This window comes from Rhinopithecus bieti, unplaced genomic scaffold (assembly GCF_001698545.2).
Source record: "Rhinopithecus bieti isolate Rb0 unplaced genomic scaffold, ASM169854v2 scaffold_4658, whole genome shotgun sequence".
Classification (NCBI taxonomy): Eukaryota; Metazoa; Chordata; class Mammalia; order Primates; family Cercopithecidae; genus Rhinopithecus; species Rhinopithecus bieti.
In genome coordinates, this window is record NW_016804523.1 from 1104664 (window position 1) to 1127460 (window position 22797).

General features: G+C 41.1%; 1 protein-coding gene across 13 annotated transcripts in view; it reads right to left on the reverse strand.

Annotated features, from left to right (window-relative positions):
* PLCB4 (phospholipase C beta 4) overlaps positions 1 to 22797 on the reverse strand; it is a 425441-nt gene that overhangs the window by 113860 nt on the left and 288784 nt on the right. For all 13 annotated transcript variants that reach the window (XM_017868901.1, XM_017868899.1, XM_017868893.1 and 10 more), the window contains 2 exons: positions 9807 to 9886; positions 7218 to 7271 (listed from right to left, as the gene is read on the reverse strand). In XM_017868901.1, coding sequence (XP_017724390.1) covers positions 7218 to 7271; positions 9807 to 9886 — 134 coding nt within the window. The remainder of the gene's footprint in view (positions 1 to 7217; positions 7272 to 9806; positions 9887 to 22797) is intronic.

Consider the following 22797-nt stretch of genomic DNA (forward strand, 5'->3'; position numbering starts at 1 on the left):
GATGTGTGGCATTATTTCTGAGGGCTCTGTTCTGTTCCATTGGTCTATATCTCTGTTTTAGTACCAGTACCATGCTGTTTTGGTTCCTGCAGCCTTGTAGTATAGTTTGAAGTCAGGTAGTGTGATGCCTCCAGCTTTGTTCTTTTGGCTTAGGATTGTCTTGGCAATGCGGGCTCTTTTTTGGTTCCATACGAACTTTAAAGTAGTTTTTTTCCTCTTCTGTGAAGCAAGTCCTTGGTAGCTTGATGGGGATGGCATTGAATCTATAAATTACCTTGGGCAGTATTGCCATTTTCACGATATTGATTCTTCCTATCCATGAGTATGGAATGTTCTGTTTGTTTGTGTCCTCTTTTATTTCACTGAGCAGTGGTTTGTAGTTCTCCTTGAAGAGGTCCTTACAATCCCTTGTAAGTTGGATTCCTAGGTATTTTATTCTCTTTGAAGCAATTGTGAAAGGGAGTTCACTCATGATTTGCCTCTCTCTTTGTCTGTTATTGGTGTATAAGGATGTTTATGATTTTTGCACATTGATTTTGTATCCTGAGACTTTGCTGAAGTTGCTTATCAGCTTAAGGAGATTTTGGGTTGAGACGATGGGGTTTTCTAAATATACAATCATGTCATCTGCAAACAAGGACAATTTGACTTCCTCTTTTCCTAATTGATTATTTTTTGAGACAGAGTCTCAGTCTGTCACCCAGGCTGAAGTGCAGTGGCGCTATCTCAGCTCACTGCAACCTCCGCCTCCCAGGTTTGAGCAATTCTCCTGCCTCCACCTCCTGAGTAGCCAGGACTACAGGTGCACGCCACCGCACCCAGCTAATTTTCGTATTTTTAGTAGAGATGGGGTTTCACCATATTGGTCAGGCTGGTCTCAAACTCCTGATCTCAGGTGCCACCCGCCTCAGCCTCCCAAAGTGCTAGGATTACAGGCGTGAGCCACAGCGCTCGGCTTGGGATACAAATTTTTGGACAAAAACAATGATAAATTCTGATGCTACCAAATTGCCTTCTTATGCAAAAGGAATGTGGCAGATAAGACAGTAGCTCTAGAACAAACCCTCATGTTGATGATATCTGGACCTGGGGAAAAGGAGATGGCCCCTTAAAACTCAACCCATGCCTTCAGTTTTCCTTATCCTGGTTCCCACACTTAACCACAGTTGACACAGGTGTGAACAGACATATTTCGTTCTTGTTTTCAATCTAAGCACCCTTGAGCCCCTCTGAAATGTCAGCTGCCTCAAGGATTAGGGACTTTATTATGAAAATGATGGGTTGGGTGAGGAGGAAGGGGAACAATTATCCAACGTTTCAACAAATCTCGGTAGTACCCCAAGACATAGTATTTTTGGATAGCCTTTTAACTAGAACAGTGAGCACCAAGGCTAGTAGAATAGATAACACCTTGATGAACACACTTTCTGGTGATGATAAAAGTAGGAGAGACTCTCCATTATAAATGTGTTGGTACCACTCAGAATGAAAGCTATTGAGCAGAGGACTTGATGCCCTGGAACACCAAACTTGTCTCTGACCCACACCTTAGCCACCAAGGAGCCTTCACTCGCTCCCTGATTGTGTTACCATGATAATTTAATTTTAACTCGACATTCCGAAGTCCAGCTTGACTTGAGGATGGAATTTTACTTCTATCCATGAAGGCTGGCTTTGGAATGCCTCCCCTGTGAGCACAGAAGGATGTTTAACAGCATCTCATGCCCAGCGTTTTTGTACTTTCCGCCATCCATGCTAAGTACAAGGCAAGCTCTAAATGAGAGTGCTGATAGTTCATCTTTGTGAGTGGCAGAAAGCACCACTTCAGTGGCAGGGTAGGACTTCCCAAAATAGACTAAGAAGAAGTAGCTTTAAGTAAATGAATTATGTGTTCATTCACAGCTTTATTGTTTCATGCCAGGCCCAAGAACACTTCAAGAAGTACCTTTTTAAGAGTTCTTGAGACAGTTGTATTCAAATATAAGGAGGCCTGTGAATTCTCTTTAACAAATCTACAAATATGGGAGAGAATATGTGTGTAACATCAATAAATGGTTAAGATTCCTAGTATAGAAGGTGCTATGTTTATATTTTTCATCTCTAGAGTTCATGTAATTTTTATACATTAAATTGGGGTAAGACAACAATTTTCTAGCCTTTTTAATTTAGGGGAAAGTAGCTGTTCAGGGTGACTTTTATTTCATAAAAAGTTGGTGTTAACCTAGCTAGTAAGACTCTGGCAGGATCTGGCACCTGCTATCAGGAGAAGAATCACTGCATAGCAATCGCAGGGGTATCCCAGCTAACTGAAGCCTCTGTTAGATTTGGACATGCCTGGCATAACAAGATGAAAACTGATCAACATGGGCATGAATTCAGTGGGTACGGAGCCTGAGCCTTTCCGGTGAAACAGAACCTGGGTACCAATAGGTTCTGTTTCCTACACAGGAATTGATCTTTGGCTAGGGTTTGGCCAGATGCCAAAAAATAGAAAGTAGAAGAATGTCTCAAGGGGAAGGGAGATGGAGCAGGGAAAGAGGGGAGATAATATCGTGGCTGTGTTTCATGGGAACATAGAGTATTTACAAAGGGAATGTGATTTACTCAAATCTCTAGAGAGCCCCATGTACACATAAGCTTAGTGCCTCATAGCTAACTGGTACTCAATGAGTTTTTGTTGAATCAAAATAAACCACCGCCCATTCCCCAAAAGAAATGCTACAAAAGCAAACACCCCTGAGTTGTGTCCGGTCCTATTAGAGTCCTGGTTAAATTCTATTCCAGGGTACTTTGCAAGTGGCTAAAACAGCAGCAATCCTATAAACTAAGGGAGTCCCACTCTTTGCTAGCTGGCACAGGGTCTGCAATCTACACAATGGTTTTAACACCACGTTCTGAAATTTACAGAGAACTCTTCTGTGAAAGATGGGGCAACTGCCCCAGCAGAATCGTATCTTCTTCATGCGCTGCTGGGCCTTCAGGATATGGATGGGCTGATTATATAGGAGTGCTTCCAAGACTGCACTTGCGACTCTCAGCCTTCTTTAACACAGCCATCTTGTTTGGGATCTCTTCCAGTCCCTGCCCACAACTAATGTCTGGCTACTTATTTCCCAATTTTCTAGGCATTGGTGTCCACTCCAGGTTATGAGGGAGGAGGGAAGGTGGCAAAACAGAAGTGTTATTTCCAAAACTTTGGTCTGAGTGGGAGGATAAACTGAGTGTGAATTTGTGAATTTGAGAGAAAGGCAGACTGTATGGGTTATGTACACAGCAAGACAAGAGAAGAGGGAGATTTTCTTCATGTGTTATTCCTGCAACTTCCTGGATATTAAATTTTGGTTTAATGCTAAACAGCAGGAACCCTTCCCAAGCTATGTAATCACTATGAAGCCAGATCCTTTTAATATTATGGACAGTACACTAATAGTTTCCATTTTAAAAACTTCAGAATGATAGTGAAGAAATAACATTTTTATAGTATTTACTCTTCATATCCATTAAAACATTCACAACAATTTCCACCTAACTCTTGGCAGCTCATTCACCAATAGAGTTATCTGATTTTTTTTTTTTGGCATGGTATCAATTCTCCATTAACTCTAACAAACTGCCCCCAAATCACAGCTGTCTTGTGTCAAACACCTGTTAATACTGGCAAGTACCACAGAGTCCATGTCAAAGAGAGCTAAAGAAGACACCAAAATATCTAAGCTATTTCTACAAAAAGGTGGTAATAATTTTGTATGTGAACATGTTAGATAAAAATCAATGGAATCAGAAATGACTTCAAAGCTTGTATGACAAATCACTTGATTCTTAGGATACATACAAATGAAACCAAGACTGCTGGTTAGAAGCGCTTTGATCACAATCTATGTGTCTCTACTTTGCCCATTTCCTGAACCTTATCTTGGAAGAAAAAGCAGGATAGTAAGGCATGTAAAAACACACCCAGCCTACATTTCTATTCTTCACACTGCTTTGTGCTCTCTGATTTTAAATAAAAATGCAATAGCCGTAGGGTACTGGGACACATTAAAATAATTGTTCTGCTATTGCTCAACTGAGCAAAGGATTTTAAATAAGGATAAGCATAAAGTATCTGCCAACAGCCATCAGTCAAGGCTGCTAACAGGGCTTTTTTCAAACTTCTAAAGTAGACAAAAAGTTGACTTGCTAGCAAGTTATGAAATAAAAGCAGAGAATCCTACAGATAGATTTGGAAAGACCACAACAAATGCATGAGGTCTGTGACTCAGTAAGCCCTCAATAAAGGGTTAAATTAAAAAAATATATTATCCAAGGTCTTCTTCATGACTTCTATACTTTACATTTTCTCAATATTTAAGTGGTCACATGGATACTTTAGGTCGTGATTGTTTAATACACAAGATTGAGAAAAACGACGACTTCTGGGACAATTCTGTTAAATATGAAAAGAGTAATGTCAAGGGAGTATGGAGATAGTCTCACAGGGATGCAGAATGGAAGCTGCAGAGCAGAATGAAACAGCTGAGCAGGGAAGGTGGGAAAGGAGAGTCAGAAATGGCCAGGAGCCACCAGCACATGCCACTGCTCAGTGCATCCACACAGATGCTGTGCACTCGGTGACCTAGTCATCTCTGAAAGAAAGATCAATTCTAAGACATGATTCCATCCAGTAGTTCCGGGTTTTGTTTGTTACTATTTGTCGATTTGCTTATTTGTTAAAGTGGTGTCCAGAGAAGTGAACATAAACCTGAGTCTGGAGAATCCTGGAAGATAGAGTTGGTATCTGGGGAACGCATGTTTGATTCTGGTCATGGGCTTAGGTTCATGAATCCAGATACACGTCTGTCTTCATGTGAACAGCAGATGCCCTGGGACCCAGCCCAGCTTCTGGAATTTCCATGAATGTTTAAAACAAACACCAACCAAAAAGGTACTAGAGAGTTTGGTAAAGAATTTCCATCACTACTGTGGAAAGAGTTTCCAACTGCACCCAGAGACCATGTGTAAACCCTAACCCCTGGAAGGACGTGAGAAGCAGAAAAGAGGGATGCATGGGGAATCCTCAGAGGGTGAAATCTGTCTACCTAAGTACTAGAGAGAGTTTGGTAAAGAATTTCCATCACTACTGTGGAAAGAGTTTCCAACTGCACCCAGAGACCATGTGTAAACCCTAACCCCTGGAAGGACGTGAGAAGCAGAAAAGAGGGATGCATGGGGAATCCTCAGAGGGTGAAATCTGTCTACCTAAGTACTAGAGAGAGTTTGGTAAAGAATTTCCATCACTACTGTGGAAAGAGTTTCCAACTGCACCCAGAGACCATGTGTAAACCCTAACCCCTGGAAGGACGTGAGAAGCAGAAAAGAGGGATGCATGGGGAATCCTCAGAGGGTGAAATCTGTCTACCTAAGTACTAGAGAGAGTTTGGTAAAGAATTTCCATCACTACTGTGGAAAGAGTTTCCAACTGCACCCAGAGACCATGTGTAAACCCTAACCCCTGGAAGGACGTGAGAAGCAGAAAAGAGGGATGCATGGGGAATCCTCAGAGGGTGAAATCTGTCTACCTAAGTACTAGAGAGAGTTTGGTAAAGAATTTCCATCACTACTGTGGAAAGAGTTTCCAACTGCACCCAGAGACCATGTGTAAACCCTAACCCCTGGAAGGACGTGAGAAGCAGAAAAGAGGGATGCATGGGGAATCCTCAGAGGGTGAAATCTGTCTACCTAAGTACTAGAGAGAGTTTGGTAAAGAATTTCCATCACTACTGTGGAAAGAGTTTCCAACTGCACCCAGAGACCATGTGTAAACCCTAACCCCTGGAAGGACGTGAGAAGCAGAAAAGAGGGATGCATGGGGAATCCTCAGAGGGTGAAATCTGTCTACCTAAGTATCAAAGAACACATGTGGAGGACGTATCCTGTCCATGTTTTCTTTATTCTCGTTTCCACCCAAGCCTTTTTGTTTGTTTGTTTGTTTATTTATTTATTTATTTATTTATTGAGATGGAGTCTTGCTCTGTGGCCCAGGGTGGAGTGCAGTGGTGGGATCTCGGCTCACTGCAAGCTCTGCCTCCTGGGTCCACGCCCTTCTCCTGCCTCAGCCTCTCAAGTAGCTGGGAGTATAGGCGCCCACCACCACACCCGGCTAATTTTTTTTTTGTGTGTGTGTGTGTGTGTTTTTAGTAGAGACGGGTTTCACTATGTTAGCTGGGATGGTCTTGATCTCCTGACCTCGTGATCCACCCGCCTTGGCCTCCCAAAGTGCTGGGATTACAGGCGTAAGCCACAGCACCCAGCCCCAAGCCTTTTTATTCTTTGTCATTGTTACCTGCGTCAGGGCAAAAGTGGAAAGGACAGCTCCACAGAGTATGTGGTGTCAGTTACAGTACACGTAGAGAGTAGGCAGCATGAAGCCAGAGGAGGAGCCCTATCTACCCTGAGCACCAGATGAGCAGCAAAGCCCAGAATGAAAATGCTCTGTTCAGAGGCATCACAATTCTCAAGACACGGTCCACACCCTTCCACAGTAGGTGCACAATATACTCTTCTTTAAGTTTAGCTAACAGTTGCTCAGGGCAAATAAGCAAAAGAAACATAAATCCTAAAAACCCACTTATTTGCAGATTTTAAAAAACAGTGCTGGCCGGGCGCGGTGGCTCACGCCAGTAATCCCAGCACTTTGGGAGGCAGAGGCGGGTGGATCATGAGGTCAGGAGATCAAGACCATCCTGGCTAACATGGTGAAACCTCGCCTCTACTAAAAATACAAAAACAATTAGCCAAGTGTGATGGCAGGTGCCTGTAGTTCCAGCTACTCAGGAGGCTGAGGCAGGAGAATGGCGTGAACCCGGAGGCGGAGCTTGCAGTGAGCAGAGATCCCGCCACTGCACTCCAGCCTGGGCAACAGAGAGAGACTCTGTCTCAAAAACAAAACAAAACAAAACAAAACAAAACAAAAAAAAACAGTGCTACATTTTCTGATGTTTTTTAAGTTGTCAAAGTACCTCTTTTGCCACCTATTTTGACCAAAAAAAAATGCAGCTTTACTTTCGTAAATAATTTTTACCAACTGAATATAGCATTTGTCAAAGCAATTGAAACTAAGATTCCAGAAATATCTTTAAAGCATTTAACACACAAATACTGGTGAAGGGTTCTCTCTTTGGTTTGGGATCACAAGGGTTGACCCAGGGCATGGACAGCAGATAGGAATGATTACTTACCTCCTAACTGGAATTTTACCATTTGTGTTGGTCATAAATGCCAATTTCATCCAGCTGCAAAATAAGAGCAATAACACTGCCTTAATGTTTCTTAGGGTGAACAGCTTCAATTCTGTTACGAACTTTAAAACAAAGTTCATTCAAATCAAGAACATTGGTTCTGAAAATCAGACAATTATGTACTATGAGATGAATTTAGGGTTGTCAGATTTAGCACATAAATATACAGAGCTCTCAGTTAAACTTGAATTTCAGAAAAACAACAGGTTTTTTTTTTTTTTTTTTTTTTTTTTTTAAGTATATTCCAAATATTCCATAGGATATATTTATACTAAAATATTATTTGTTTCTTATCTAAATTTCATATTTAACTAAGTGTCCTCTATTTTATCTGGCAACCCTAGCTAAATGAGATGACTGCATGCTTGCAATGAGCAAAACACATCATTGGTACTTATTTGCGATTGGTCTGCTCAACTATTGCTCTGTAATAATATATTAAAGTGGTGGGAAATGCAACTGCACGGTGACACCAGCCAGCCTTGTCTTGAGGACTCATGAGGACTCATCACTCCCAGCTTCTAGTGCTGCCAAGTACTGATCACATGGGTGCTTCCTTAATTTCCAGTGGTAAGACTAGTTCATCAACTCAAATTGATGGTGAACAATTCCTTGCTTTCCCCAGGCTTTCAGGAGACTCAGAACTTTTATCTGTACTTTGGAGCTAGGACTCTTCTTGGCTAATGACTCCCATTCTCACTGTTTCCAATCAAAATGTGCTAACAATCTGCGGAACATGATGATGTGGTAAAGTTTCTGTCTTAAGTTTCACAGACGCACCACTAACTACTTTAATAAGGGGATGTTTTAGGGATGAAGGGAGTGAGTGAAGAAGATTGGGCAGAAAAAAGAGTTAAGCAAAGTTGTGGTCTCAGATGGAGTTTGATTTAGCTTGAACTCACATGAGACTGTGAGTGAACTCTCATGTGATTTGTGCCAGACTCGGCAGCAAGAGGGATGGCCTACTGTACCCCATTGCAGCTCATCATTGGCTGTGGACTTCCTGCCAGAGGAGGGAAGAGTATAATCTTCCAGGAATGGGAGCTCCCCTTCAGCAGAGGGCAATGCTCTGAAGAAGTGGACAGGTCTGAGCCCTTGGTGAGCCCATCCCCATGGCAGATGATGGCTGGGTGAACACCAGCTTCATAAAGGGATCTGGGTAGGATATTGCCAGATCTCATGTCAGCTACAGATATTTGTGTCACTCAGGTATAAGTAAGCCTTCTAAAAGTTTTTGACCTTTTAGGACTATCAGTGCCTGAAGTCATAACATCAGAATATCCACTGGGTTTCTCTTTAAAAACACATGCCAGGGCAACTGTAGAGGAAAAGGAGAAGCAGCTGCACAACAAATAGAAATAGATAAGACGAAATAACTTTCCTCCACTAGGAGGATGAAAGAAAACTGGAGGGGTACCATAACAATTAAGATAAGTAGTACTGAATAAAGAATACTTTCCAATTTCCTCTGCATGGTAATTTTGATGGGGACAGTGAGGAACAAGTCTAAGAATTTGCCATGGTGAAGCTCGGATTTATAGCCTAGAGACCATACTTGTAAGCACCTGCCACAATGACCAGAAGATAAGACATGACAGGACCTTTAGGACTAACCTCTTGGCCCATTGCCAAGTGAGTATGATGAATCACACTCTTGGTGCTCAGGCATAATTTTGAGATATGCAGGCTTATCCCTGCAATTTCTCCACATGGTTACTCTTGGCACCTCACAGCTGCCTGCCAATGGCCCTGTGAAGGCAGATGGCCCCCACCTTCATGGATCACTGCTTTTCAAACTGGCTGACATTTGACTTTGGCTAGGATTCCTTTGTGGCTGATTTTCATGTCACCTTGAAAGGTTAACTTGGGTAGGGTTTAAATCTACCACTGTAGTACTCCTCTGGATTTCAGATACTGTAAGCTGGAGTAATTCCTTCTTTCATGGAAACAATAAATTCGGAAATCACCATTGGATCCTTGATCAAATCTTTAAATGACTGAATCCTACAGAAAAAAATTCAGAGGTATCTTTGAATTCCTGATTGTGTGCTAAACAGGGAGCACAGCACTCGGAGCTGAGGCTTCTTTTTCACCCTAGCATGGGTGCGTTGGCAAGTGCTTCTCTTGGCCACACTCCTCATTTCTGTTTTATGCAGCAGAGGATTGAATTATCCCAGCACTCAGCGATGGTCCCAGACATGGGCAGAGCTGTCTGTCAGAAAACTCAGTCTGGGGACACAAAAGCCAGTACCCACAACTGACAGGATACAGAGTGACTGAGGTTCCAGTGTCCTTTGGCCATCAACTATTCTTTTCATATAGGTTTTGGGCTGTGGGTTTATCATGCATACCCTTCTAGGTGGTATGAAGCGTACCAATGTGTATCGGCCAACTCCAAGGTCAGGAGCATGGAGGGAAAGGCAAGTAGGAATTTGCCTGAGGAGGAAGGAACCACCCAGCCTTCATCTCTCCATCTGACCATTTGTTTGATAACTGCCAAGCAGAAAGAGTAATGCAAACAACACTCACTGTTTCTTGAGGCACGTCATTGGACTGACATTGTTGGCCCTGAAGTTGTGTATGATTGATCTCAGGCCTTCTACCCATTGCTGAAAGAGAAAAACAATATTCTTGGTGAGCAAATCTGCTGGAGTCAAATAGAGTGGTTTTTATTAGATAGATTGTATCCATTTTGTGTAATAAAAACACAAACTCTTCTTTTGTCCCTTTCCTGTTGCACAGCCATCTATATTTTGCCTGCTCATATTTTATTCTTTAATAAACAGCTTTCATTCTTTCCATGAAGACAAATGTGCCATCTATTGTGCCATTAAACTGTGGGCTGCCACAAAGGAATGCTGCCCACTGATTGACTTGTGAAGGTTTCTATTTGCGGCTTGTTTAAATATAAGCCCTTTTTCAGTTGCTGACAATCTTAGTTATTTCCAACCAGCATTATACAATGCATAATGACATATTTAACTATTTTCATTTTAGAGGATAAATGCATAGGGTTTCATCCATTCTATTGTGTGATCCTTTCAATCTAAGAGTTTGTTACATATCTTACCTGACTATGTTTTCCAGCAAAGCCTTAAAAAGTAAAACATTCTTTGATTGCCAGGGTGATCAGAGCAAACAGCGATGTGTTCACATAATTTCTGTATAAGGCCTTGGACCTCACTTGTAGTTCATACCATCACTCCATGGATTTACAAGGACAAGTGAAGGGAGATTGTGCATGGCAGTAGAGGAATTTGGGTCTCTAAAAGGGCATTTACTAGAAAAGTTTAGCCCATGAATTAAGGCCAAATCTGCCCTTGGGTCCAAAAACTGATGCCAATGAATGCCATAAAAGAATCATACCCTTGGTAAAACACTGTGTAGCAAATTGATATTGTTGGTTAAATAGAACTGTGGCCCACACATAAGCCGATTCCTTACCTTCTTAGGTTTACAGCCTGACTGCTTAGATTTATGGCTTAGTGCTGAGGAAGGGAAAATATCTTGGAATAGACAGTAATATAGATGTAAACTCTATCTGCACTGTCTAGTATGGTATCCACTAGCCACATATGGCTATTTAAATTTAATAAAGTTCAGTGTCTCATTTGTACTAATCACATTTTACATGCTTAAACACCAATATGGGGTTGATGGCTCAGACAGTGCAGATAAAGAGTATTTCCATCATCATAGATGGGACTGTTGGACAGCACTGCCTAGTAGAACCAGGTTTAAAAAAGTCAAGCAATTTACTCTCTGTTAGGGCAAAGGTGATGACTGCATTCCAACAGAATATGTTTTTGTTTTGCTTTGTTTTTTGCTGTTTAACATTTCTTTTAATTGTGTTAAAAATGGACATAACATAAAATTTATCCCTTCACCGTTTTAAATGAAAATTCAGTGGCAGTAAGTACATTCACATTGTTATGCAACCAGCATAAACAGTCATCTCCAGAACTCTTTTCCTCTTGCAAAACTGAAACTCCATATCCATTAAATAACTCCCCATCCCCCCTCCTCTCAGCCGTTGATTAATATTAATACCATCCTCCTTTCTGTCTCTATAATTCTGACTATGCTAGGTGCGTCAAGTAAGTGGAACCATACAGAATTTGTCGTTTCGTGACTGGCTTTCTTCACTTAGCATAATGTCCTCAAGGTTCATCCATGCTCTACCATGTATCGGAATTTCTCGCCTTTTAAAGGCTGAATATGCTCATCTATTCATCTCTGATGGACTCCTTGTCCATTGTGAATTGTATGTCTACTATGAACATTGGTATCCAAATAACTCAAGTTACTGCTTTCCATTCTTATTTATGGATAAATAACCAGATGTGGAACTTCTGGATCAAAAAGTAATTCTATTTTTTAATTTTAAAGGAAACACCATACTCTTTTCATCGTGGCCATACCATTTTCCCCCCACCAACAAAGGACTGCAAATGCAACAAGGGAACCCTTTTGCTCAAGGGTTCTAATTTGTCTACATCCTCAACAACACTTGTTATTTTTCTGGGATCTTTTGTTTGTTTGTTTTCTTAAGTAGTAGCCAAACTAATGGATGTGAATCTAATAGATTTTACTGATCCTGGTCATACCTAACAGTGTTGAGGGAAGGCTCAGGGGTTATAAAAGGTAAATTTTCTTTTGTGACTAGCAAAAGCAGAGCTGTAAATAGCATCGAAAGCCTCAGCAAGCATAATGGTGGAGTCAGGATTCTGAAGGAAGAGGAAGAAATGAAATAGTAGAATTAAAGAAATGCCTCAATTATTTTTCATCGGCAGACCTCACTTCCTCTATCAGGCTAAATATGGACTATAACTCCCTGGAGACTATCAAATATCCTGTTATTGACCTAACAAACCACAGGCCCACACAGAGTTTCTCAAGAAGAGACAGAAAAAGCACAAATAATTGGGTTGGCATTAACTGGGATGTATTTTCTCAACCTGCAGGCTTATTACATGTTCCAAAACACAAAACAAAGTCCATAGTTTCCTAGGACAAAAAAAAAAAAAAGTGGACAATTTCTGAGACTGTTCACTGAGCTTTTTCTGATCATTCTAATTTAGTTGTTTCTCGAGATAAATTACAGTGGTGGTGCACTTTGAAGAGGCTTAAACAACTTTCATCCATCTTTCAAACAGACAACGCTGGCAAGGAATCTTGTTTATTGTGATGCAAAGGTCAGTGAGAGTGACCTTTAAGGCCATCACTCCAGTGACAGGGCCCATGCTTTAGTTAGTAGGAAATGCCACCAGCATCCTCAGAAGCCCTAAAGGGCACTGGGAGGGAAGGTTGCTGCCTCTTTCTTCTTGCAATGATGAAAAGTGAGGTCAATGGCCTTGCCTAAGGTCACAGAGCAGCTGGTGCAGGGCAGACAGGCAACAAGAGCTCTGTGGTACATTCTTTGTGTTGGGGATTTTTATTTTCACCCAATGGCTTGCCCACACTTCTCTCCTCATGACATGGTAAAGGCCCCTTCTATTACTGTTCAGGTAAAGTACACGTAACATAACAAGGGCAAAGGACTGTAGGAAAAATATTAATGCTTCTTTGTCTTGTTGTTGTTGTTTAACATAAAATAGATGATATGCCAGCAGGTGTCAGTAGAGCCCTGGAGTTTTGTTGGAAAGTTGCACCAGGAGTAAACTAGATGACTATCAACTTGTTTGACCATTTCCAGACTAACAGAAGCAATAAACCACGAATTGGATAATTTTTTGAATTGCTGAAAATAAGCTCGTGTGGTAATCATTTACATAGTGACCAGGAGGCGCATTTTCCAGTTTTTGGAACACAAGTCATTGGCTGGATGGCAACACGCTCCTGAGATGACTCCTGCCACACTGGGCACTTTCCTTCTGGTCCGGCCATCCCAAGCCAAAGCCTGAGTCTGGGTTCTAGGGAACCAGACCACAGGAGGTCGTCTCTGATGTTCAGATCAGCATAGTTTCCCTGCTTCCCTAGTAGCTTGTTAATTGTTACTGTTCTCTCATTTTTTTAACCTTTTCTAACCATTCCTAAGTTAACTTAAAGCGTATTTCAGCCCTTCTAAGAAGAAAGGGGAAAGAAAGACTCTTCAAGGGACTTGAGGGCTTGTGCTGAATTGTTTGGAGGGCAAGGAGAGAAAGAGAAGCTGACTCTAATTCTTTCTTGGAACTTTTGACTTCTCCTCTGGGACTCCTTAAATTTATTTTCACCACCCAGACCCTGTCCAACTTCCAGGCAAATGTTTAGACCTTGCCCTTACCCATCTATCACCTTTACACCAGGAACATTATGACTGACATAGACAAAAATAATACCTTTCCCATGAAAATACAAACGTAGAGAGACACAGATACAACAAATCCAAACAAAAAATACTATGAACTTACACTGAGCATATGTTTTACTTTTTTCTTTTAAAAATATTGCTTAGGGTTTTCCTCCCATGTTATGAAAACAATATTTAAATATGCTTCATAGGAAAATGTAAAGCAAAGAAATATACATTAAGAAGCAAACATCGCCCCAAATCTCATGACATATATTAAGAATTGGCCACCAATAACATTTTGCCATCAGTATTTCCTTTTTTTGTTGTTTTTCTGAGATGGAGTCTTGCTCTGTCACCCAGGCTGGAGTGCAGTGGTGCTATCTCGGCTCACTGCAACCCCTGCCTCCCAGGTTCAAGTGATTCTCCTGCCTTGGCCTCCTGAGTAGATGGGACTGCAGGTGCCCGCCACCGTGCTCGACTAATTTTTATTTTTGTACTTTTAGTAGAGACGGGGTTTCGCCATGTTGGCCAGGGTGGTCTCGAATTCCTGACCTCTGTTGATCTGTCCGCCTCGGCCTCCTAAAGTGCCAGAATTACAGGCGTGAGCCACTGCGCCCAGTCTGCTATTGGTATTTCTAACCTTTCACTAGGCACAGGCTGGTCTGTCATCCTAAAATAACTAGTCCTATTATTCATTAGGCAGCACTATTTCCAATCTTAGAGTTTCAATCTTATCTCTAGTTTTCGATCCTGAAGATTTATTTTTAGTCTTTAGTCAAAGAAGCATATTGTCAATGGAAAAATGAACAGAGACCCTGTGGCACTCTCCAAGTTTGTGATGTGATTTTCTCCAAAGAGACTCAGTAGTATCCTCCTTCATCTTTTGATGTTTGGCTCTCTGTTTTCACAGAAGAGAGTACTGGTGAAGTCATCTTAACTAAGTTGTTTAAAAGTTAACTAGAGGCTTGTTATTAAAATGTAGTCCAGGGACCAGCAGCATCAGGATCACCTGAGAACTTGTTAAAATGCAAATTATCAGGCCCCAGGTTGAATCCGTCTTTAGGATGGGAAATAGGAATCTGTGTTTTAATCAGCCTTCCATGTGATTCTTTTGCACACAGACACACACATTTAAGAAGCACTGTTCTAAACCCTTACTACTCAAAGGGCCCCTAGACCAACAGCATCAACATCATCTGGGAGCTTGTTAGGAATGCAGAGTCCCAGGTCTCATCCCAGAACCACGGAAGCAGAACCTGCATTTTAGCAGGATGCCCAGGTGACTGGTGCACACACTAGAATTTGAGAAGCATAGGTCTAAAAGAGCAGACCCCCTCAACTTGGAGTTCTCCTTCCACTGCCCATATAAGATGTGAGTTTGGTTTTTGTCTTTGTTTGACACACAACAAAATACCATATATGGGTAGCTTATAAACAACAGAAATTTATTTCTCACAGTTCTGGGGGCTGGGGAATCCAAGATCAAGGTGCCAACACATTCGGTGGCAGCTTTCTAGTTCATAGGTGGTGCCTTCTAGCTGTGTCCTCATGCAGTGGAAAGGGGGCTATCTGGTGCCTTTTTAAAATAAGGAGACTAATCCCATTCCTGAGGGCTCCATGCTTATGACCTAATCACCTCCCAAAGGCCCCATCCCCTAATGCCATCACCTTAGAGGGTAGGATTTCAGCTTATGAATTTTGGTAGGACACAAACATTCAAGACACAACAGCTTCCTAAGGGAGCTGCTGTTTCCGAGAGTGGGATATCCTATCTCATAGTGATGGCCTGGGAAGAGCCCCATGGTTCCAGACTCACTCTTGGTTTTTGTCATGTCCCACCCCACCTGGGCTGAACAAATGTGTTCACTAAAATGGAAACTCTGACCTGCACATTTTTAGGGGATTGAGGTTCACATTTCTTGTATGTGGAAGCAAGAGGATGCAAGATGCTACAGGCAGCAGCTTTCATCTTCCCTATGTCTGAGCTGGAAGAAGAATCAATGACAGGGCCATCTGAAATATTTAAAACATGGGAACTTCTTGGTATTGGCAACTCACAAATCTAGATCGATGAATTTTTTTGGTTGTTTTCTTGTTTTATTTTTATTTTTATTTTTTTGAGACAGGGTTTTGTTCTGTTGCCCAGGCTGGAGTGCAGTGGACACAAACACAGCTCACTGCTGTCTTGACCTCCCTGGGACCAGATGATCCTCCCACCTCAGCTTCCCAGAAGCTGAGACCACAAGTGTGAACCACCACACCCAGCCAATTTTTGTATTTTTTGTAGACATGGGGGTCTCTCCATGTTGCCCAGGCTGGTCTCAAACTCCTGGGCTCAAGTTATGTACCTGCTTGGGCCTCCTAAAGTGCTGGGATTACAGGCATGAGCCACTTCACCCAGCCTATTTTTTGTTTAAGTGAATGGAGATAAGAAAAAGTCGGCATTTTTCAAGTAGCTACTTTCAAGGTGCCTAATTGCTCTATCAATTAGTTTTAATCTGCTCAAATAATATGTCAGGAATGTATATGATTCGAAATGTAGATTTTGACTCCTTGGCACTGTGAGTTCTGTTAAGACCTAAAGGGCATTCAAGAGAAATAAGACCCATTTCCATGCACTTGGAGTAAACTATGAAGCTTTTCAAGTATAGATTTCCACAGGATCTAATCTTGTCTAAGATAGAATTCCTTATAAGGTGCTTAGATGTAAAACTGCAACATTTCACAAATCTCCAGATGAATGCTATTCAGTGCAGGAACTACACCTTCATCTTAAGCTAGAAATTTAGTTTCATGAAAGCATTTGAGCTTTAGCTTGCCACGAAATATAGCTAGAGCCTCAGATTCTAAAATAAATAAGGACTGTAGATAAATCACCACCAACATGTTTCCTCTTATGAGTCTATAAAAGCATGGCAAATGAAATCATTTCATTTTAATTAGGAGACGGTTTAGTTGGCATTAAATTGTCAGCATTTAACTTTGAGGGCAGGGTAAAGGGAAGAGATTTCCAGCTGGTACATTGTTAAAAGAACTATGCAAATAACACTTAGAGACTAGACTGTGAGACCAGAGACCAGCACCTGTGGTACATTAGAATCACCTGGGGGAACTTATAAGCCATTTCAGAAGCCTGGGTCTCACCCTAGAGATTCTAACTAATAATTAGAATGTGCTTGGGCTATCAATTTCCTTTTTTAAACACTGCAGATAATTCTAATGTGAACCTATAGTTGAGGACCATTGAACTAGATGATGTGAACTAAATTTGGTTTGGACAGGTGTTTCTCAAACTTTAATGTGCATTTGGATCACCTGGGGGCATTTGTGAACCACAGAGTTGGATTCAGTAAGCCTGGCATCTGCACTGAGATTCTGTATTTCTAACAAGCTTCCAAGAGATACCAGGCAGGCATTTGGGCTTGCCAGATTCCTGTGCCCTGGGCTCACAAGGATACCAGGGCTTGTACCTTATTTCTAAACAAATTGTGTATTTTGAATACTATGAAGAGCTCCACCAAAGAAAAGGTAGTTCCAGTCTGCATTATGCCAGAGGTTCTCAAGTGTGGTTCCCTTGATCAGCGGGTTCACCATCGCGTAGGAGCTTACCATAAGTGCCCATTCTCAGGCCCTATCCCAAATCTACAGAATCAGCAACTTGGGGGAGGGGCCCAGTAATTGCATTTTAACAAGCCTCCAGGTGTCTATCATGCAGCAACCACGCCAGTAGGCGAGTATCAGAGCACCTGGTGCTAATGAGAGAGAAAATTAACTGAAGGGGATGTGTAGGTGGCCACGGAAGGGTAGGCTTGTTTTATTTTGAATTAATTTTATTGAGGTATAATGTATATATAATGATTGACTTTTAAGCTTTGATTTAAATTTTTCAAATGCTAACTAACCACCTTTAGGGCGATTACTTAAAATTTTAAATTCTCATTCCCTGGTTTTGCATGAAAATTCACACACACCCCACTGCATGTGTTGAAGTATTTGAAAGAAATTTACAGGTAACATAAAAGCAATGTAGGCACCCATAGTGAGGTTGGGTAAGAGGGTATTTCAAGCTACAGGAAATTCAGGAGCTGGTGATTTCTAGGATCTAATAAGGCAGCAGGGAGCTGGCCCAGAGGAAGACTGTTGGAAGTTACAGCTCCTCCTGCTTGAAAAAGTTCTGGGCTGGAAGATCTGGGCTTCTTGGGATAACTCTTACTAGATGATTCAGTACAGAAACCAGACAGAGGTCTACTTCTTAGAATTGGGGTACATGATCAGAACACGACTTGGGCCACTAGAGAAACCAGACAGAGGTCTACTTCTTAGAATTGGGGTACATCAGAACATGACTTGGGCCACCAACTGCCCAGTCTAGATCTAAGGACCAAGGCCAGAGCCAGAAGAGCAGCAGGGGCAGCCAGAAGCTAAGGACCAGCATTCCCAAAGCCTGGGTCCCCATTCCCACAGCATTTGGTCCAGGTCTGAGGCCTGGGAATTATAAAATCCCAGCAGCAGAGGTGGACAGTGAGAAGCTGATGGTACAGGCAGGACTTGACAACTGAAATGAACATTTTATCTTTCTAAAGTATTCATCTAGGGCACTAAATCCAGGATAAAAACCCAGGATGGAAAGCTACATCAGTGAGCCTATGCTAATGACTGACAGCAACCTACTTCTGAAACTGGTGGCTAAAAGCAACAGGAGTTTTGCCCCCGTCAAAATTAAAAAGACAACCCAATATTAATTTCAAAAGCCCTTGGGAAGTCAGTAATAATCCTCATCAAGTTTTCAAATTCTAAAAGAGAAGAATTGAAAGGGGAAAAGAGAGCAACTGGGGTCTCTTTTCTTGACAGTCTGAAGCTACAGAGTAAAGTTGATGAAAATGAAAGAAGACATGTATTAAGTGCCATATGATTTTTAAATCACCCTCAGAGCATGCTGAATGAGTATTTGAGCAAGAAATAAGCTGCCATCTATGAATATGGGTTGCTGTGTTTGAAAGATAGAACTGAATGGGTGAGGATAATATTTACACATTCCTAGACAATATTAAATCATATGATTCTTTCACCCTCAGAGCATGGTGAATGAGGATCTGTGCAAGAAATAAGCTGCCATCTAGGAGTATGGGTGGCTGTGTTTGAAAGATATAATTGAATGGGTGAGGATAATATTTATACATTCCTAGACAAAATTAATTTAGTCAGTCCCAGAGATTCAAAACAGTCTATCAGCCTGGCTGGTTATCTTAACAACACTGGCCAGTTAGGTCAAAAAAGGCCTCTAAATAGTCACAAGAAAAAAGAGGACACCTGTGCTGTTCTTGGTCAGCACTCAGAAGCTGCAGTCCCAAACTTTCATACCAAATGGCTTTCTTTGTTAGCATTCCTTAGACACAATTTTTGCATTGCCTAAGCCTGATTCTATATATTAATAGATACCCTGTAGCAATGTTCTATTGGATCTATAAAATCTTGTCACAAATAATTGCATCTATTTCCAAATATCTACTAAAATAAATATACTGTTATGGACACAAAAGATCAGGAGAGAAAAATGTATACATAGAGTATACTTACATTAATGCCTATGTTCACTTGTGCTTCTGATTTTAGATATACAACACATGATGTTCTTTAGTGCCTCAAAGTCTGCAGACCAACTACATTCCTACACCCCCAGGAATCTTTCAAAACGAAAATAAGACATTTGGTTTATTTTATGTAACATTATTTGGCATCCAAATGGAGAGCTCTAAAAGAATGGAGGGATTTTAAAATGTTGAGAAAACCAAAAGCATTATCTTATGCCAGTCAGCAACCATCAGTTTTTTGACAGCATACTTTTGGTCTCAACTCAGTCAAATTTGTAAAATTCTGTTGGTATGGGATGAGTAAACAGCTGGTGAATTAAAAGGTGTCCATAAAGTTGTTTCTTTAGTTAATGGCCTGTATTTATAACCCCCATGGTCACATTCTTCCTGACATGTACCTGTTGACAATGTTGGCAAATTAAGTCATGCCAAAGTAAATAGTATTTCAACTTGATGACAATCCTACCTGCTTAGCCTGAGATCAATATAATCATACCTGCTTAGCCTGAGATCAATATAATCAATCAAGAAGCCTTTGTCTAACTCTCAACTAGGCAGCATCAACCTATTTAGTTCAGGCAAATCAAATCTATAGGTAATTCTATAAACTAAATAGGACTTTCAATATAAGAGCTACTAAAAGGAATCTAAATCGGTGGGCTTGAGTTTCATGACCTGGTTCTCTCTCTTTTAAGATAGTCTCACTACACACAGCAGAAAAAAGCGATGAGTGAAGACAAGTGAAGTGGAAAAATAGGGAAAATAAATAGAATATTTATGGTAAATATGAATAAATGAATGCTTAGATTACATCATTGTTTTGATACTTCTAGAAAAATATTGAGCTGAATAACGCGTCTACAACATAATTTACTGACTTTGCTTAAGTACCACACTGGTTCTGAAAGATTTTAACGGTGTCACATCAAAAAAAAAAAAAAAAAAAAAATTTAGAAAAAAGCTAAAAACTTTTCCCCTTTGCGGAGACCCACAAAAAAAAAAGTTTAGGAAACAGCTGAATAGCTTTCCTCCTTGCTGAGACCCACATAAGAATAATACTTCTTCTGAAAGTGCTACCAAAAAGAAACCTGTCTAAAGGCTTTCTTATGCTTAGCTGACCAAACAACCCCCTTTATATGTGGACATTTTTAAGGAATCCTTTTTTCAGGCCACTAATTCGGGAAGTACTACTGTATGACTACAGCTCTCACAGATAATGATCTTAAAACACGGGCCTAAAACATTTGATCACATAGTGTTACAGGTGAAAGGGGCTGTTCGTCCCTGCCTGCCCCGTTTTTATATGGATAAGCAAAATAAGCCAACTGGTTGCACATGGTGGCTCACGCCTGTAATCCCAACACTTTGGGAGGCCAAGGTGGGTGGATTACTTGAGGCCAGGAGTTTGAGACCAGCCTGGTCAACATGGTGAAACCCGCTCTCTACTAAAAATATAAAAATTAGCCGGGCATGGTGGCATGCACCTGTAATCCCAGGTACTTGGGAGGCCAAGGCACAAGAAAAACTTGTACCCGGGAGGTAGAGGTTGCAGTGAGCTGAGAACACACCACTGTATTCCAGCCTTGGGGGACAGAGTGAGACTCTGCCTAAGGGAAAAAAAAGAAAAAGAAAAAGAAGCCAACTGTGAATTGCAGCACAGGGTGGTGGTAGAATTCAGGATCTAGAGCACTAGAGACAGCCACTGCCTGGGTCCAAAACACCACTTACTGGACGTATGGCCTTGGAAAAGTGAAGTTACTCAACCTCTCTGGGCGTCTTTATTTGTAAAATGAGGATAGTCATAATACCTGTCCCACAGACTTGTTGTGAGAGTTAAATGAGATAATACATATCAAGCACTTTGAACAGTGTCTGACACAGAATATAAACTATTTTCCAGCTGCTGCTGCTACTATTATTAGTATTATTATTAGAGGCCAAGAAATCTTTTCCATTAAGAGCCAGATAATAAATATTTTGGGCTTTAGGGGCACACATTGTTCTCTGTTGTTTAGTTTTCCTGTTTTTATTTTATTTTATAAAAGTCGCTTCAAAAATGTTAAAGCCATTCTTAGTTCATTGGACATATAGAATCAGGCTAAGGGTTGTGTTCAGCCCACGGCCTGCACCTGCCAACCCCAGATTATGATCATTAAATTACTGGCTCCAGATCATAGAGCTTGGAGGCAACAAAGTCTCATGTAATACAAGGGATTCTACCCACCTCTTCATACCATCCATTTTTTAATTTTGACACACAGATGAGAAAACATACAAATACATGTAGGCCCATGTTAGCATACATTATGTTCCCAATGGCAATTTTTTGCTAGCACTGGAAACTGGGGCTATGTGGAAAATGGAAAAGCAATTTAAAGTCAGTGACATTTTTCTCTCCCAGGGGCCAAAAGGTGAAATACAAACTTCACATTATGCTTCTAGTGCAATTAGAGTAATTCATTTTGCATTCCCTTGGTGGAGTCATTTGATAACACTTGCAACTAGGACAAAATGAGCTCCTCAGGGCTGGGCCTAGAGTCTCTTCTTATGAAACCTGTCAAGTTCATGAAATGCAGTGGTGAGAAAGGCTCCAGCACTGAAAACCATGTGCCCCATGAAGAGCACAGCATTTCAAACACAACTGTGAAGGAGCCTGGATGATTTCTTAAACAGCAAGAGCTGAGCGCCCATGAAAATCCACCTCATGGATCATGGGGATTTGCAGTTACATTGAAGCCTAAGAAAAAGCTTTAATTTAAACAGGAAAATGCATATAATAAAATGCAGTATATTAAACAGCATGAGTCCAACTACATATAAAAAGGAAATTATGTGGGTAATAAAAAGACACATTAGAGTGGTTATCAGCGCCGTGGGGAGAGGGGATGGGGAGGAACTGCTTATTGGGCATGGGGTTTCCTTTGGGGGTGATGAAAATGTTTTGAACGTAGGTAGAAGTGGTACTTGCTCATCATTGTGAATGTACTAAATGGCACTGAACTGTTCACTTTCAAATGGTTAATTTTATGTTATGCAAATTTCACTTGAATTAAGAAAAGACACAGAAGGGGAAATGCACTCTAGGGGATGTTTAGTTTCTTTTTCTTTTACTATCCTGTACTTTCTACATAGAATGTAGTGCAACTTCTCCTCTATCATGAACAATATTCCTTTAGCATTCAGGAAACACCAGTCAACGTATAAAAACATACTGTCCATGCAAATGTTTAAATGGCCTTGTCAACATGGTCAGTGCAGTTGCAGAGAACCTGGGAGCTAAGCGGAGGCTTGAGGCTTCTTTCATCTTTGATACTCCCATCCAAGGAAACCACTTCACTGATGCAGGTGACAAAATTCCCTGAAAACAACCGCAAATATCCTCTAGCTTCAGCTGCATGTTCCTGAAGAATCATTTTGACAGGAAGCTTTTAAGTAAGTCCAGCACTAAGAAAAATGACAGCTAAAAATCCACATTTTATTCCTTATGAGACCAATGGAACAGAACAGAGTCCTCAGAAATAATACCACACATCTACAGCCATCTGATCTTTGACAAACCTGAGAGAAACAAGAAATGGGGAAAGGATTCCCTATTTAATAAATGGTGCTGGGAAAATTGGCTAGCCATAAGTAGAAAGCTGAAACTGGATCCTTTCCT